This window comes from Oncorhynchus mykiss, chromosome 21, assembly GCF_013265735.2.
Source record: "Oncorhynchus mykiss isolate Arlee chromosome 21, USDA_OmykA_1.1, whole genome shotgun sequence".
Taxonomy (NCBI): domain Eukaryota; kingdom Metazoa; phylum Chordata; class Actinopteri; order Salmoniformes; family Salmonidae; genus Oncorhynchus; species Oncorhynchus mykiss.
The window spans coordinates 1892501-1910783 of record NC_048585.1 but is presented as its reverse complement, the minus strand read 5'-3'; the positions used below and the strand labels follow the sequence as shown (position 1 = coordinate 1910783).

At 41.5% G+C, this 18283-nt stretch overlaps 1 protein-coding gene across 1 annotated transcript in view; it reads left to right on the top strand.

The window, feature by feature from the left end:
- ptprbl (protein tyrosine phosphatase receptor type B, like) overlaps positions 1–18283 on the top strand; it is a 121331-nt gene that overhangs the window by 74521 nt on the left and 28527 nt on the right. The window contains exons 21-25 of the mRNA XM_036956587.1: positions 11036–11141; positions 11671–11751; positions 16248–16265; positions 16883–16964; positions 17147–17237. Coding sequence (XP_036812482.1) covers positions 11036–11141; positions 11671–11751; positions 16248–16265; positions 16883–16964; positions 17147–17237 — 378 coding nt within the window. The remainder of the gene's footprint in view (positions 1–11035; positions 11142–11670; positions 11752–16247; positions 16266–16882; positions 16965–17146; positions 17238–18283) is intronic.

The window sequence follows — 18283 nt, the reverse complement described above, 5'->3', positions numbered from 1 at the left end:
TCTCCTTCTTGATGTCTGAAAAAAAGTAATTAATCTTAACAAGACATCCTGTATAATAAAATAAATCTCTGACCTTTCCAACCTGTTCTAAGTTTACATGCAGGTGCACCGATTAAATGCGGCCAATGCACTGCCAAAGTATTCAGACCCCTTGACCTTTTCCACATGTTGTTACGTTACAGCCTTATTCTAAAATGGATTAAATAGTTTATTTCCCAGAAATATTACATTTACATAAGTATTCAGACCCTTTACTCAGTGCTTTGTTGGAACACCGTTGGCAACGATTACAGACTTGAGTCTTCTTGGGTATGATGCTACAAGCTTGGCACACCTGTATTTGGGGAGTTTCTCCCATTCTTCTCTGTAGATCCTCTCAAGATCTGTCAGGTTGGATGGGGAGTGTCGCTGCACATCTATTTTCAAGTCTGGGCTCTGGCTGGGCCACTCAAGGACATTCAGAGACTTGTCCCAAAGCCACTCCTGCGTTGTCTTGGTTTTGTGCTTAGGGTCGTTGTTGGAAGGTAAACCTTTGCCCCAGTCTGAGGTTCTGAGCGCTCTGGAGCAGGTTTTCATCAAGGATCTCTCTGCACTTTGCTCCGTTCATCTTTCCCTCAATCCTGACTAGTCTCCCAGTTCCTGCAGCTGAAAAACATCTCCACACATGCTGCAACCACAATGCTTCACTGTAGGGATGGTGGCAGGTTTCCTCCAGACGTGATGCTTGGCATTCAGGCCAAATAGTTCAATATTGGTTTCATCAGCAGAGAATCTTGTTTCTCATGGTATGAGAGTCCTTTAGGTGCCTTTTGTCAAATTCCAAGTGGCTGTCATGTGTCTTTTACTGATGAGTGGCTTCCGTCTGGCCACTCTACCATAAAGGCCTGATTGGTGGAGTGCTGCAGAGATGGTTGTCTTACTGGAAGGTTCTCCCATCTCCACAGAGGAACTCTAGAGCTCTGTCAGAGTGACCATAGGGTTCTTGGTCATCTCCCTGACCAAGGCCCTTCTCCCCCGATTGCTCAGTGGCCAGGCGACAACCTCTAGGAAGAGTCTTGGTGATTCCAAACTTCTTCCATTTAAGAATGATGGTGGCCACTGTGTTCTTGGGGACCTTCAATGCTGCAGAAATATTTTGGTGCCCTTCCCCAGAGCTGTGCCTCGACACAATCCTGTCTCGAAGCTCTACTGACAATTCCTTTGACCTCATGGCTTGGTTTTTGCTCTGACATGCACTGTCAACTGTGGGACCTGATATAGACAGACGTGTGCCTTTCCAAATCATGTCCAAACAATTGAATTTACACCAGGTGGACTCCAATCTAGTTGCAGATATATCTCAAGGATGATCAATGGGAACAGGATGCACCTGAGCTCAATTTCGAGTTTAATAGCAAAGGGTCTGAATACTTATGTGAATAAGCTATTTCTGTTTTTGTGTTTTTATACATTTGCCAAAATTTCTAAAAACCTGTTTTCGCTTTGTCATTATGGGATATTGTGTTTAGATTGATGATGGAAACAAATATTTATCCATTTTAGAATAAGGCTGCGTAGCGTAACAACATGTGGGAAAAGTCAAGGGGTCTGAATCCTTTCAGAAAACACTGTACACTGGCAGTAACATTACACCTTTTACAGCAGTGAGATTGCGTTGTGTGCAAGTACTCTCGTCCATTGATTTAGACATTAAACCCTGCAGCGCTATCTAAGAATATAGTGCTTTAATCTCCTGCTCAAATGGTTCCTATTTCTCACTAACCTCCGCTCTGTCTTTAACATTGATCCATCAAATATAGTACCGGTATTATGGAGAAAATTAAAACAACTCGCTCTGCTCCCCTGATTCCAATAAAAGATTGGTAGTCACAGTAAGGAGTTTATTACTATAGTCACAGTAAGGGGTTTATTACTATAGTCACTGTCACAGTAAGGAGTTTATTACTATTGTCACAGTAAGGGATTTACTACTATAGTCACAGTAAGGGATTTATTACTATAGTCACTGTCACAGTAAGGGATTTAACTACTATAGTCACAGTAAGGGGTTTATTACTATAGTCACAGTAAGGGGTTTATTACTATAGTCACTGTCACAGTAAGGGGTTTATTACTATAGTCACTGTCACAGTAAGGAGTTTATTACTATAGTCACTGTCACAGTAAGGGATTTTACTACTATAGTCACAGTAAGGGGTTTATTACTATTGTCACTGTCACAGTAAGGAGTTTATTACTATAGTCACTGTCACAGTAAGGGGTTTATTACTATAGTCACTGTCACAGTAAGGGATTTTACTATAGTCACTGTCACAGTAAGGGGTTTAACTACTATAGTCACAGTAAGGGGTTTATTACTATAGTCACAGTAAGGGGTTTATTACTATAGTCACAGTAAGGGGTTTATTACTATAGTCACTGTCACAGTAAGGGGTTTATTACTATAGTCACTGTCACAGTAAGGAGTTTATTACTATAGTCACTGTCACAGTAAGGGGTTTACTACTATAGTCACTGTCACAGTAAGGGGTTTATTACTATAGTCACAGTAAGGGATTTAACTACTATAGTCACAGTAAGGGGTTTATTACTATAGTCACAGTAAGGGGTTTACTACTATAGTCACAGTAAGGGGTTTACTACTATAGTCACAGTAAGGGATTTAACTACTATAGTCACAGTAAGGGGTTTATTACTATAGTCACAGTAAGGGGTTCATTACTATAGTCACTGTCACAGTAAGGGGTTTATTACTATAGTCACTGTCACAGTAAGGGGTTTACTACTATAGTCACTGTCACAGTAAGGGGTTTACTACTATAGTCACAGTAAGGGGTTTATTACTATAGTCACTGTCACAGTAAGGGGTTTATTACTATAGTCACTGTCACAGTAAGGGGTTTATTACTATAGTCACTGTCACAGTAAGGGGGTTATTACTATAGTCACTGTCACAGTAAGGGGTTTATTACTATAGTCACTGTCACAGTAAGGAGTTTATTACTATAGTCACTGTCACAGTAAGGGGTTTATTACTATAGTCACTGTCACAGTAAGGGGTTTATTACTATAGTCACTGTCACAGTAAGGAGTTTATTACTATAGTCACTGTCACAGTAAGGGGTTTATTACTATAGTCACTGTCACAGTAAGGAGTTTATTACTATAGTCACTGTCACAGTAAGGGGTTTATTACTATAGTCACTGTCACAGTAAGGAGTTTATTACTATAGTCACAGTAAGGGGTTTATTACTATAGTCACTGTCACAGTAAGGAGTTTATTACTATAGTCACTGTCACAGTAAGGAGTTTATTACTATAGTCACAGTAAGGGGTTTATTACTATAGTCACTGTCACAGTAAGGAGTTTATTACTATAGTCACAGTAAGGGGTTTAACTACTATAGTCACAGTAAGGGGTTTATTACTATAGTCACTGTCACAGTAAGGAGTTTATTACTATAGTCACAGTAAGGGGTTTACTACTATAGTCACAGTAAGGGGTTTAACTACTATAGTCACAGTAAGGAGTTTAACTACTATAGTCACAGTAAGGAGTTTAACTACTATAGTCACAGTAAGGAGTTTATTACTATAGTCACAGTAAGGAGTTTAACTACTATAGTCACAGTAAGGGGTTTACTACTATAGTCACAGTAAGGGGTTTAACTACTATAGTCACAGTAAGGAGTTTAACTACTATAGTCACAGTAAGGAGTTTAACTACTATAGTCACAGTAAGGGGTTTATTACTATAGTCACAGTAAGGAGTTTAACTACTATAGTCACAGTAAGGGGTTTACTACTATAGTCACAGTAAGGGGTTTACTACTATAGTCACAGTAAGGGGTTTACTACTATAGTCACAGTAAGGGGTTTAACTACTATAGTCACAGTAAGGAGTTTAACTACTATAGTCACAGTAAGGGGTTTAACTACTATAGTCACTGTCACAGTAAGGAGTTTATTACTATAGTCACTGTCACAGTAAGGAGTTTATTACTATAGTCACAGTAAGGGGTTTATTACTATAGTCACTGTCACAGTAAGGAGTTTATTACTATAGTCACAGTAAGGGGTTTATTACTATAGTCACTGTCACAGTAAGGGGTTTACTACTATAGTCACAGTAAGGGGTTTACTACTATAGTCACAGTAAGGGGTTTAACTACTATAGTCACAGTAAGGGGTTTAACTACTATAGTCACAGTAAGGGGTTTACTACTATAGTCACTGTCACAGTAAGGGGTTAACTACTATAGTCACAGTAAGGGGTTTAACTACTATAGTCACAGTAAGGGGTTTAACTACTATAGTCACAGTAAGGAGTTTAACTACTATAGTCACAGTAAGGAGTTTAACTACTATAGTCACAGTAAGGGGTTCATTACTACTATAGTCACAGTAAGGGGTTCATTACTACTATAGTCACAGTAAGGAGTTTAACTACTATAGTCACAGTAAGGGGTTTAACTACTATAGTCACAGTAAGGAGTTTAACTACTATAGTCACAGTAAGGGGTTCATTACTACTATAGTCACAGTAAGGGGTTCATTACTACTATAGTCACAGTAAGGAGTTTAACTACTATAGTCACAGTAAGGGGTTTAACTACTATAGTCACAGTAAGGAGTTTAACTACTATAGTCACAGTAAGGGGTTCATTACTACTATAGTCACAGTAAGGGGTTCATTACTACTATAGTCACAGTAAGGAGTTTAACTACTATAGTCACAGTAAGGAGTTTAACTACTATAGTCACAGTAAGGGGTTTACTACTATAGTCACAGTAAGGAGTTTACTACTATAGTCACAGTAAGGGGTTTACTACTATAGTCACAGTAAGGGGTTTAACTACTATAGTCACAGTAAGGGGTTTAACTACTATAGTCACAGTAAGGGGTTTACTACTATAGTCACAGTAAGGGGTTTAACTACTATAGTCACAGTAAGGAGTTTAACTACTATAGTCACAGTAAGGGGTTTATTACTATAGTCACTGTCACAGTAAGGGGTTTAACTACTATAGTCACTGTCACAGTAAGGAGTTTAACTACTATAGTCACAGTAAGGGGTTTATTACTATAGTCACTGTCACAGTAAGGGGTTTAACTACTATAGTCACTGTCACAGTAAGGAGTTTATTACTATAGTCACTGTCACAGTAAGGAGTTTATTACTATAGTCACTGTCACAGTAAGGGGTTTATTACTATAGTCACTGTCACAGTAAGGAGTTTATTACTATAGTCACTGTCACAGTAAGGGGTTTAACTACTATAGTCACTGTCACAGTAAGGAGTTTATTACTATAGTCACAGTAAGGAGTTTAACTACTATAGTCACAGTAAGGGGTTTACTACTATAGTCACAGTAAGGAGTTTACTACTATAGTCACAGTAAGGGGTTTACTACTATAGTCACAGTAAGGGGTTTAACTACTATAGTCACAGTAAGGGGTTTATTACTATAGTCACTGTCACAGTAAGGGGTTTAACTACTATAGTCACTGTCACAGTAAGGAGTTTAACTACTATAGTCACAGTAAGGGGTTTATTACTATAGTCACTGTCACAGTAAGGGGTTTATTACTATAGTCACTGTCACAGTAAGGAGTTTAACTACTATAGTCACAGTAAGGGGTTTATTACTATAGTCACTGTCACAGTAAGGGGTTTAACTACTATAGTCACTGTCACAGTAAGGAGTTTATTACTATAGTCACTGTCACAGTAAGGAGTTTATTACTATAGTCACAGTAAGGGGTTTATTACTATAGTCACTGTCACAGTAAGGGGTTTACTACTATAGTCACTGTCACAGTAAGGGGTTTATTACTATAGTCACAGTAAGGGGTTTACTACTATAGTCACAGTAAGGAGTTTATTACTATAGTCACAGTAAGGAGTTTAACTACTATAGTCACAGTAAGGGGTTTACTACTATAGTCACAGTAAGGAGTTTACTACTATAGTCACAGTAAGGGGTTTACTACTATAGTCACAGTAAGGGGTTTAACTACTATAGTCACAGTAAGGGGTTTATTACTATAGTCACTGTCACAGTAAGGGGTTTAACTACTATAGTCACTGTCACAGTAAGGAGTTTAACTACTATAGTCACAGTAAGGGGTTTATTACTATAGTCACTGTCACAGTAAGGGGTTTATTACTATAGTCACTGTCACAGTAAGGAGTTTAACTACTATAGTCACAGTAAGGGGTTTATTACTATAGTCACTGTCACAGTAAGGGGTTTAACTACTATAGTCACTGTCACAGTAAGGAGTTTATTACTATAGTCACTGTCACAGTAAGGAGTTTATTACTATAGTCACAGTAAGGGGTTTATTACTATAGTCACTGTCACAGTAAGGGGTTTACTACTATAGTCACTGTCACAGTAAGGGGTTTATTACTATAGTCACAGTAAGGGGTTTACTACTATAGTCACAGTAAGGGGTTTAACTACTATAGTCACTGTCACAGTAAGGGGTTTATTACTATAGTCACAGTAAGGGGTTTATTACTATAGTCACTGTCACAGTAAGGAGTTTATTACTATAGTCACTGTCACAGTAAGGAGTTTATTACTATAGTCACAGTAAGGGGTTTATTACTATAGTCACTGTCACAGTAAGGGGTTTACTACTATAGTCACTGTCACAGTAAGGGGTTTATTACTATAGTCACAGTAAGGGGTTTACTACTATAGTCACAGTAAGGGGTTTAACTACTATAGTCACAGTAAGGGGTTTAACTACTATAGTCACTGTCACAGTAAGGGGTTTATTACTATAGTCACTGTCACAGTAAGGGGTTTACTACTATAGTCACTGTCACAGTAAGGCGTTTATTACTATAGTCACAGTAAGGGGTTTACTACTATAGTCACAGTAAGGAGTTTAACTACTATAGTCACAGTAAGGAGTTCATTACTATAGTCACAGTAAGGGGTTTATTACTATAGTCACAGTAAGGGGTTTATTACTATAGTCACAGTAAGGGGTTTAACTACTATAGTCACAGTAAGGGGTTTAACTACTATAGTCACAGTAAGGGGTTTACTACTATAGTCACAGTAAGGGGTTTACTACTATAGTCACAGTAAGGGGTTTAACTACTATAGTCACAGTAAGGGGTTTACTACTATAGTCACAGTAAGGGGTTTAACTACTATAGTCACAGTAAGGGGTTTACTACTATAGTCACAGTAAGGGGTTTAACTACTATAGTCACAGTAAGGGGTTTACTACTATAGTCACAGTAAGGAGTTTACTACTATAGTCACAGTAAGGGGTTTAACTACTATAGTCACAGTAAGGGGTTTACTACTATAGTCACTGTAAGGGGTTTAACTACTATAGTCACAGTAAGGGGTTCATTACTACTATAGTCACAGTAAGGGGTTTACTACTATAGTCACAGTAAGGGGTTTAACTACTATAGTCACAGTAAGGAGTTTACTACTATAGTCACAGTAAGGGGTTTAACTACTATAGTCACAGTAAGGAGTTTACTACTATAGTCACAGTAAGGGGTTTAACTACTATAGTCACAGTAAGGGGTTTAACTACTATAGTCACAGTAAGGGGTTTACTACTATAGTCACTGTAAGGGGTTTAACTACTATAGTCACAGTAAGGGGTTTAACTACTATAGTCACAGTAAGGGGTTTAACTACTATAGTCACAGTAAGGGGTTTACTACTATAGTCACAGTAAGATGATTTTATTACTATAGTCACTGTCACAGTAAGGAGTTTATTACTATAGTCACTGTCACAGTAAGGGGTTTAACTACTATAGTCACAGTAAGGGGTTTACTACTATAGTCACAGTAAGGAGTGTATTACTATAGTCACTGTCACAGTAAGGGGTTTAACTACTATAGTCACAGTAAGATGATTTTATTACTATAGTCACTGTCACAGTAAGGAGTTTATTACTATAGTCACTGTCACAGTAAGGGGTTTAACTACTATAGTCACAGTAAGGGGTTTACTACTATAGTCACAGTAAGGAGTTTATTACTATAGTCACTGTCACAGTAAGGGGTTTAACTACTATAGTCACAGTAAGGGGTTTACTACTATAGTCACAGTAAGATGATTTTATTACTATAGTCACTGTCACAGTAAGGGGTTTAACTACTATAGTCACAGTAAGGAGTTTATTACTATAGTCACAGTAAGGGGTTTACTACTATAGTCACAGTAAGGGGTTTACTACTATAGTCACAGTAAGGGGTTTATTACTATAGTCACAGTAAGGAGTTTAACTACTATAGTCACAGTAAGGGGTTTAACTACTATAGTCACAGTAAGGGGTTTATTACTATAGTCACAGTAAGGAGTTTAACTACTATAGTCACAGTAAGGAGTTTACTACTATAGTCACAGTAAGGGGTTTACTACTATAGTCACAGTAAGGAGTTTACTACTATAGTCACAGTAAGGAGTTTACTACTATAGTCACAGTAAGGGGTTTAACTACTATAGTCACAGTAAGGGGTTTATTACTATAGTCACAGTAAGGAGTTTAACTACTATAGTCACAGTAAGGGGTTTAACTACTATAGTCACAGTAAGGGGTTTAACTACTATAGTCACAGTAAGGGGTTTACTACTATAGTCACAGTAAGGAGTTTAACTACTATAGTCACAGTCACAGTAAGGGGTTTATTACTATAGTCACAGTAAGGAGTTTAACTACTATAGTCACTGTCACAGTAAGGAGTTTAACTACTATAGTCACAGTAAGGAGTTTAACTACTATAGTCACAGTCACAGTAAGGGGTTTATTACTATAGTCACAGTAAGGAGTTTAACTACTATAGTCACTGTCACAGTAAGGAGTTTAACTACTATAGTCACAGTAAGGAGTTTAACTACTATAGTCACTGTCACAGTAAGGGGTTTAACTACTATAGTCACAGTAAGGGGTTTATTACTATAGTCACAGTAAGGGGTTTATTACTATAGTCACTGTCACAGTAAGGGGTTTATTACTATAGTCACTGTCACAGTAAGGAGTTTACTACTATAGTCACAGTAAGGGGTTTATTACTATAGTCACAGTAAGGGGTTTATTACTATAGTCACAGTAAGGGGTTTAACTACTATAGTCACAGTAAGGGGTTTATTACTATAGTCACAGTAAGGGGTTTATTACTATAGTCACAGTAAGGGGTTTATTACTATAGTCACAGTAAGGGGTTTATTACTATAGTCACAGTAAGGGGTTTAACTACTATAGTCACAGTAAGGAGTTTATTACTATAGTCACAGTAAGGGGTTTATTACTATAGTCACAGTAAGGGGTTTATTACTATAGTCACAGTAAGGGGTTTAACTACTATAGTCACAGTAAGGGGTTTATTACTATAGTCACAGTAAGGGGTTTATTACTATAGTCACAGTAAGGGGTTTATTACTATAGTCACAGTAAGGGGTTTAACTACTATAGTCACAGTAAGGGGTTTATTACTATAGTCACAGTAAGGGGTTTATTACTATAGTCACAGTAAGGGGTTTATTACTATAGTCACAGTAAGGGGTTTAACTACTATAGTCACAGTAAGGGGTTTAACTACTATAGTCACTGTCACAGTAAGGGGTTTAACTACTATAGTCACAGTAAGGGGTTTACTACTATAGTCACAGTAAGGGGTTTACTACTATAGTCACAGTAAGGGGTTTAACTACTATAGTCACAGTAAGGGGTTTACTACTATAGTCACAGTAAGGGGTTTAACTACTATAGTCACAGTAAGGGGTTTAACTACTATAGTCACAGTAAGGGGTTTAACTACTATAGTCACAGTAAGGGGTTTATTACTATAGTCACTGTCACAGTAAGGGGTTTATTACTATAGTCACAGTAAGGGGTTTAACTACTATAGTCACAGTAAGGGGTTTAACTACTATAGTCACAGTAAGGAGTTTAACTACTATAGTCACAGTAAGGGGTTTACTACTATAGTCACAGTAAGGAGTTTAACTACTATAGTCACAGTAAGGGGTTTAACTACTATAGTCACAGTAAGGAGTTTAACTACTATAGTCACAGTAAGGGGTTTACTACTATAGTCACTGTCACAGTAAGGGGTTCATTACTACTATAGTCACAGTAAGGGGTTCATTACTACTATAGTCACAGTAAGGAGTTTAACTACTATAGTCACAGTAAGGGGTTTAACTACTATAGTCACAGTAAGGGGTTTAACTACTATAGTCACAGTAAGGGGTTTAACTACTATAGTCACAGTAAGGGGTTTAACTACTATAGTCACAGTAAGGGGTTTACTACTATAGTCACAGTAAGGAGTTTACTACTATAGTCACAGTAAGGGGTTTACTACTATAGTCACAGTAAGGGGTTTTACTACTATAGTCACAGTAAGGGGTTTAACTACTATAGTCACAGTAAGGGGTTTAACTACTATAGTCACAGTAAGGGGTTTACTACTATAGTCACAGTAAGGGGTTTACTACTATAGTCACAGTAAGGGGTTTACTACTATAGTCACAGTAAGGGGTTTAACTACTATAGTCACAGTAAGGGGTTCATTACTACTATAGTCACAGTAAGGGGTTTAACTACTATAGTCACAGTAAGGAGTTTAACTACTATAGTCACAGTAAGGGGTTTACTACTATAGTCACAGTAAGGGGTTTAACTACTATAGTCACAGTAAGGGGTTTACTACTATAGTCACAGTAAGGAGTTTACTACTATAGTCACAGTAAGGAGTTTACTACTATAGTCACAGTAAGGGGTTTAACTACTATAGTCACAGTAAGGGGTTTATTACTATAGTCACAGTAAGGGGTTTAACTACTATAGTCACAGTAAGGGGTTTACTACTATAGTCACAGTAAGGGGTTTAACTACTATAGTCACAGTAAGGGGTTTAACTACTATAGTCACAGTAAGGGGTTTATTACTATAGTCACAGTAAGGGGTTTATTACTATAGTCACAGTAAGGGGTTTTATTCATGGCTGTTTGTGTGTTATTGTTTTCTCTCCCAGAGCCCCTCAGCGGAGTCATCGAGGGCATCAGCGCCGGAATGTTCCTGATCGGAATGTTGATCGCCGTCGTCTCCCTCCTCGTCTACAGGCAGAGAGTCCGTAAAGTGTGAGTGTCTAGTCCGGGACTGGGATGTTTCACCTTGCCTGAGACCTGAAGACCTGCGTTACCTCTCTGGGATAATGCCTAGGCTTTAGCTCAGTGGGTTAACACAGTCTGACACTCCTTTGGGGACACGAAACAAAAATAACGCTGGAACTCACATGTAGATGTATATTTTCACGTGTCTTGAACTATTAGACAGTAAATAATGTTTCTGTTTGTTATTTATACAGGAAGTAAGCTGGATCTCTAATGATCGGCATCCTCAAACTCAGTCTACCAATGATGTCTAACCTTATTGTAGAGTCCAGAACCTATCATGTGTCACGCTAACGACTGTGTAATTAGGAATTATGTATAAATGACTGAAGAATGAGTCATTTGCTGCTGGACAGACGTGCCTGTGCGTGTTCGTGTGTGTTGTGCGCTGTGCATTGTGCTACCCATTCGGGCAAATCTAATACAATTTTACAAATTGGGTTAAAAAAAGATATAGATTTATAGTTGAATTGATTGCATGGTTGTGTGTACACAGGGCAGTACAGGAGAGCCCAGTGGTACGGATGAGCATGTGGAAGCAGGGGCCCACATCAGGGATGTACGTTGGAGTCAGAAGGTGAGACACATGTAACAGTATAACTTTAGACCGTGCCCTCGCCCATAGCCGGGCGCGAACCAGGGACCCTCTGCACACATCAACAACAGTCACCCACGAAGCATCGTTACCCATCGCTCCACAAAAGCCACGGCCCTTGCAGACAGCAAGGGGAACCACTACTTCAAGGTCTCAGAGCAAGTGAAGTCACCGATTGAAACGCTATTTAGCGCGCACCACCGCTAACTAAGCTAGCTATTTCACATCCGTTACACATGGAATCCAGAATCCGTTGGAGTCAGAAGGTGAGACACACAGAATCCTTTTTCTCCTTATACGCTTCCCCTTGGTGACGTCATCCGCAATCGTAACGTTCAGGTTCTCTGGTAGGTGGAAAACACGCAGGTCTATTTACCAATCAGACCCAGTAACCAAACTAGCATAGCTACCCTTCACCGGTGACCAAGCTAGCATAGCTACCCTTCACCATTGACCAAGCTAGCATAGCTACCCTTCACCAGTGACCAAGCTAGCATAGCTACCCTTCACCATTGACCAAGCTAGCATAGCTACCCTTCACCATTGACCAAGCTAGCATAGCTACCCTTCACCAGTGACCAAGCTAGCATAGCTACCCTTCACCATTGACCAAGCTAGCATAGCTACCCTTCACCAGTGACCAAGCTAGCATAGCTACCCTTCACCAGTGACCAAGCTAGCATAGCTACCCTTCACCAATGACCAAGCTAGCGTAGCTACCCTTATCCAGGGACCAAGCTAGCATAGCTACCCTTCACCAGTGACCAAGCTAGCATAGCTACCCTTCACCAGTGACCAAGCTAGCATAACTACCCTTCACCAGTGACTAAGCTAGCGTAGCTACCCTTCACCAGTGACCAAGCTAGCATAGCTACCCTTCACCAGTGACTAAGCTAGCGTAGCTTCCCTTCACCAATGACCAAGCTAGCATAGCTACCCTTCACCAGTGACCAAGCTAGTGTAGCTACCCTTATCCAGTGACCAAGCTAGCTAACGTCAAGTCTTTTATCTCAGCCACTGATTTGGAGAAACTTCTACATGCTTGTATTGCCTCATGCCCAGATTACTGTAACTCTCTGTGTACATGTGCCAGTCCGAAATCACCCCAGTTAGTTCAAACCGCTGCAGGTCGGCTTTTAACAGGCACCAGGAAATGGAGCCATATCACACCTCATCTAGTTTCTCTGAACTAGCTACCAGTCACTTTTAGAATAGATAGCAACCTTGTATTAATCACGTTTTAAAGGCTAGGTTTGGTTTATCCCCAGCCTATATCTCTGATCATCCATCTCCCTATGAGCCAGGACACAACCTGAGATCATCTGGCATGGCACTGTTGACCATTCATCTCCCTATGAGCCAGGACACAGCATGAGATCCTCTGGCAGGGCACTGTTGACCATTGGTCTCCCTATGAGCCAGGACACAGCATGAGATCCTCTAGCAGGGCACTGTTGACCATTCATCTCCCTATGAGCCAGGACGCAGCCTGAGATCCTCTGGCAGGGCACTGTTGACCATTCATCTCCCTATGAGCCAGGACACAGCCTGAGATCCTCTAGCAGGGCACTGTTGACCATTCATCTCCCTATGAGCCAGGACACAGCCTGAGATCCTCTGGCAGGGCACTGTTGACCATTCATCTCCCTATGAGCCAGGACACAGCATGAGATCCTCTAGCAGGGCACTGTTGACCATTCATCTCCCTATGAGCCAGGACACAACCTGAGATCATCTGGCATGGCACTGTTGACCATTCCAAAGTCCAGGTTGAAAACAATTTGCAATTAGGGACCCTAGAATTTGGAATGGTCTGCCAGAGGAGATCAGGCTGCAGATTCAGTGTCTCTTTATATGCCTGCTGAGGACATGTTTATAAAGATGATTTTAATATCTAATTTCAACGTCTGATTTTAATGTCCGATTTCAACGTCTGATTTCAACGTCTGATTTCAATGTCTGAATCATAAAGAGTTGTTCATTACAACTGTACGCTCCTTGAGTTTAGAAGCACCTAGAGACCAACTTGTCTTCATGTGTGATTGCATTGTAGTGAAGATTATAGGGAAGACATTACTTGAGACTGAAGGAGTGACAAGCAAATACTGAAGTCACTTCCTCCCTCCTAGTCCTTCCAACGAGTGACTGTCAGAGAAAAGAGATCACAAAGAGCACTGCTGAAATAAACATGACTTAAAACCAGTGATTGACATGGGGATCAGAGCAGAGAGAAGGACTAGCAGTTCATTGATTTGACATGTAATGACAGAATGAGGCCATCTCCATCCTTCCCTCTCTCCATCCTTCCCTCTCTCCATCCTTCCCTCTCTCCATCCCTCCATCCTTCCATCTCTCCATCCTTCCCTCTCTCCATCCTTCCATCTCTCCATCCCTCCATCCTTCCATCTCTCCATCCTTCCCTCTCTCCATCCTTCCATCTCTCCATCCTTCCCTCTCTCCATCCTTCCATCTCTCCATCCCTCCATCCTTCCATCTCTCCATCCTTCCCTCTCTCCATCCTTCCCTCTCTCCATCCTGCCATCTCTCCATCCTTCCATCTCTCCATCCTTCCATCTCTCCATCCTTCCATCCCTCTATCCTTCCATCTCTCCATCCTTCCCTCTCTCCATCCTTCCCTCTCTCCATCCTGCCATCTCTCCATCCTTCCCTCTCTCCATCCTTCCCTCTCTCCATCCTTCCATCTCTCCATCCCTCCATCCTTCCATCTCTCCATCCTTCTCTCTTTCCATCTCTCCATCCTTCCCTCTCTCCATCCTTCCCTCTCTCCATCCTTCCATCCTTCCATCTCTCCATCCTTCCATCTCTCCATCCCTCCATCCTTCCATCTCTCCATCCTTCCCTCTCTCCATCCTTCCCTCTCTCCATCCTGCCATCTCTCCATCCTTCCATCTCTCCATCCTTCCATCTCTCCATCCTTCCATCCCTCTATCCTTCCATCTCTCCATCCTTCCCTCTCTCCATCCTTCCCTCTCTCCATCCTGCCATCTCTCCATCCTTCCCTCTCTCCATCCTTCCCTCTCTCCATCCTTCCATCTCTCCATCCCTCCATCCTTCCATCTCTCCATCCTTCTCTCTTTCCATCTCTCCATCCTTCCCTCTCTCCATCCTTCCCTCTCTCCATCCTTCCATCTCTCCATCCCTCCATCCTTCCATCTCTCCATCCTTCCCTCTCTCCATCCTTCCATCTCTCCATCCCTCCATCCTTCCATCTCTCCATCCTTCCCTCTCTCCATCCTTCCCTCTCTCCATCCTTCCATCTCTCCATCCTTCCATCTCTCCATCCTTCCATCTCTCCATCCTTCCATCTCTCCATCCTTCCCTCTCTCCATCCTTCCCTCTCTCCATCCCTCCATCCTTCCATCTCTCCATCCTTCCCTCTTTCCATCTCTCCATCCTTCCCTCTTTCCATCTCTCCATCTCTCCATCCTTCCATCTCTCCATCCTTCCCTCTCTCCATCCTTCCCTCTCTCCATCCTTCCATCTCTCCATCCTTCCATCTCTCCATCCTTCCCTCTCTCATCCTTCCATCTCTCCATCTCTCCATCCTTCCCTCTCTCCACCCTTCTCTCTCTCCATCCTTCCCTCTCTCCATCCTTCTCTCTCTCCTCTCGTCACTTCTCCTCTGATGCCATCCAATGTTTTTTCTGTCCATCGTCACACTGACTCGCAGGGAACCTTAATCAGTATGAGTGAAGGGACAGAGAGAGATGTCATTCTCCCTGTCTCTAAAAATAGATGTGTGTGTGTGTGTACATGCGCTCATGTGTGCATGCGTGTGGGTTTGTGCTGAAATAATGGATGCAATCATCCACTAGGTTGTTGCAGATCGATAACAGGAAGGGGTTTAAACCACTCTGTTCTGTTGGTGAACAACCATCATTGATCCCTGGGTTTTCACTCACCAGCCAGCAGGCCTTGACACAGGGGAGGGACAACCATCATTGATCCCTGGGCTGTCACTCATCAGTCAGCAGGCCTTGACACAGGGGAGGGACTATCATAATTGATCCCTGGGTTGTCAGTCACTGCTGAGAGGGGATGGACAACACAGTGAACTCCTGTCTACCTCAACACGCTGTCTGTGCACCAAACACTCAGTATCTAAACATAGGTCCACCACCAACAGACAGTCTGGGAAATGAATGAACCTTCAGGGTTGTCGTAAACAATGTAATTGCATGTTCAGGTCTCTCTTGTGAAGGAGGTCTTCAGCCCTCAATGGGACAACCTGGTTCAATAAAGGTTCAATTCAATTAAACGAGGAAATGTAATTTAAAGGTCATTTCAGCAGAGTGGCGTAGGTCTGTGAGGAAGTAACAAGATTAGTGTGTGAGGAGAGAGGGCGTTCTGAATCTCTTAGTTGCCGAAACAAAATGGAGTGTGTAACAAGATGAAAGGAAATGTGTTTAATAGGAACACAGCGTTCTAATCTTACACTCTACTTCTCTTTATTTCAGCAACCGACGCATCTCAAGGTGCGTCTATTACACCCTCCATGTTATCTTCTGTCTCTAGAAATCCTGAATGAAATAGGATGACCAAGTAATATTACAAGTCCTATTATCTGGCCTAAATAAATCACAATAAATCCTGTTTCCATAAACGGTTTTCATGAATCATTTACATTCTCGTAGATCATTTCTTTAAGATGTGTCTGTCTGTCTCCCCTCAGCCCCGTCTAAGATGTGTCTGTCTGTCTCCCCTCAGCTCCGTCTAAGATGTGTCTGTCTGTCTCCCCTCAGCTCCGTCTAAGATGTGTCTGTCTGTCTCCCCTCAGCCCCGTCTAAGATGTGTCTGTCTGTCTCCCCTCAGCTCCGTCTAAGATGTGTCTGTCTGTCTCCCCTCAGCCCCGTCTAAGATGTGTCTGTCTGTCTCCCCTCAGCTCCGTCTAAGATGTGTCTGTCTGTCTCCCCTCAGCCCCGTCTAAGATGTGTCTGTCTGTCTCCCCTCAGCCCCGTCTAAGATGTGTCTGTCTGTCTCCCCTCAGCCCCGTCTAAGATGTGTCTGTCTGTCTCCCCTCAGCCCCGTCTAAGATGTGTCTGTCTGTCTCCCCTCAGCCCCGTCTAAGATGTGTCTGTCTGTCTCCCCTCAGCCCCGTCAAAGCAGCCCATTTTGAATCCCACCTCACTAAGCTACAGGCAGACTCCAACTATCTTCTGTCAGAAGAGTTTGAGGTAAAAAAAATTATAAACTTCAAAAATGATTATCTGATTATCTACAAAAAAACATGTTGTTTTTAAACTTTGAAGTATTAGTTTATAAACCAATTCTTTATAAACTCCCGTGCTTTATTTCCAAGGCCCCTAGCCCATGGAGCTGTTTCACTAAATCGTTCATTATTTCTATTCCCCCTCAGGATCTGAAGGATGTGGGTCGTAACCAGCCTCTGGATGCAGCCCGTCTACCAGAGAACAGGGGCAAGAACCGTTACAACAACATCCTGCCCTGTGAGTAGCCTACAGAGTGGATCTAAAGATTAATGAGAGAGAACCGTTACAACAACATCCTGCCCTGTGAGTAGCCCACAGAGTGGATCTAAAGATTAATGAGAGAGAACCGTTACAACAACATCCTGCCCTGTGAGTAGCCTACAGAGTGGATCTAAAGATTAATGAGAGAGAACCGTTACAACAACATCCTGCCCTGTGAGTAGCCCACAGAGTGGATCTAAAGATTAATGAGAGAGAGACCAGGGCCCTATTCCCTATCTAGTGCACTACTTTAGACCAGGGCCCTATTCCCTATATAGTGCACTACTTTAGACCAGGACCCTATTCCCAATATAGTGCACTACTTTAGACCAGGGCCCTATTCCCTATCTAGTGCACTACTTTAGACCAGAGCCCTATTCCCTATTTAGTGCACTACTTTAGACCAGAGCCGTATTCCCTATATAGTGCACTACTTTAGACCAGGGCCCTATTCCCTATCTAGTGCACTACTTTAGACCAGAGCCATATTCCCTATATAGTGCACTACTTTAGACCAGGGCCCTATTCCCTATCTAGTGCACTTCTTTAGACCAGGCACCTATTCCCTATATAGTGCACTACGTTAGACCAGTTTCTATAGGGCTCTGTTTGGGAATAGTGGACTACTTTAGACCAGTTTCTATAGGGCTCTGTTTGGGAATAGTGGACTACTTTAGACCAGTTTCTACAGGGCTCTGTTTGGGAATAGTGGACTACTTTAGACCAGTTTCTACAGGGCTCTGTTTGGGAATAGTGGACTACTTTAGACCAGTTTCTACAGGGCTCTGTTTGGGAATAGTGGACTACTTTAGACCAGTTTCTACAGGGCTCTGTTTGGGAATAGTGGACTACTTTAGACCAGTTTCTACAGGGCTCTGTTTGGGAATAGTGGACTACTTTAGACCAGTTTCTATAGGGCTCTGTTTGGGAATAGTGGACTACTTTAGATCAGTTTCTACAGGGCTCTGTTTGGGAATAGAGCACTACTTTAGACCAGTTTCTACAGGGCTCTGTTTGGGAAT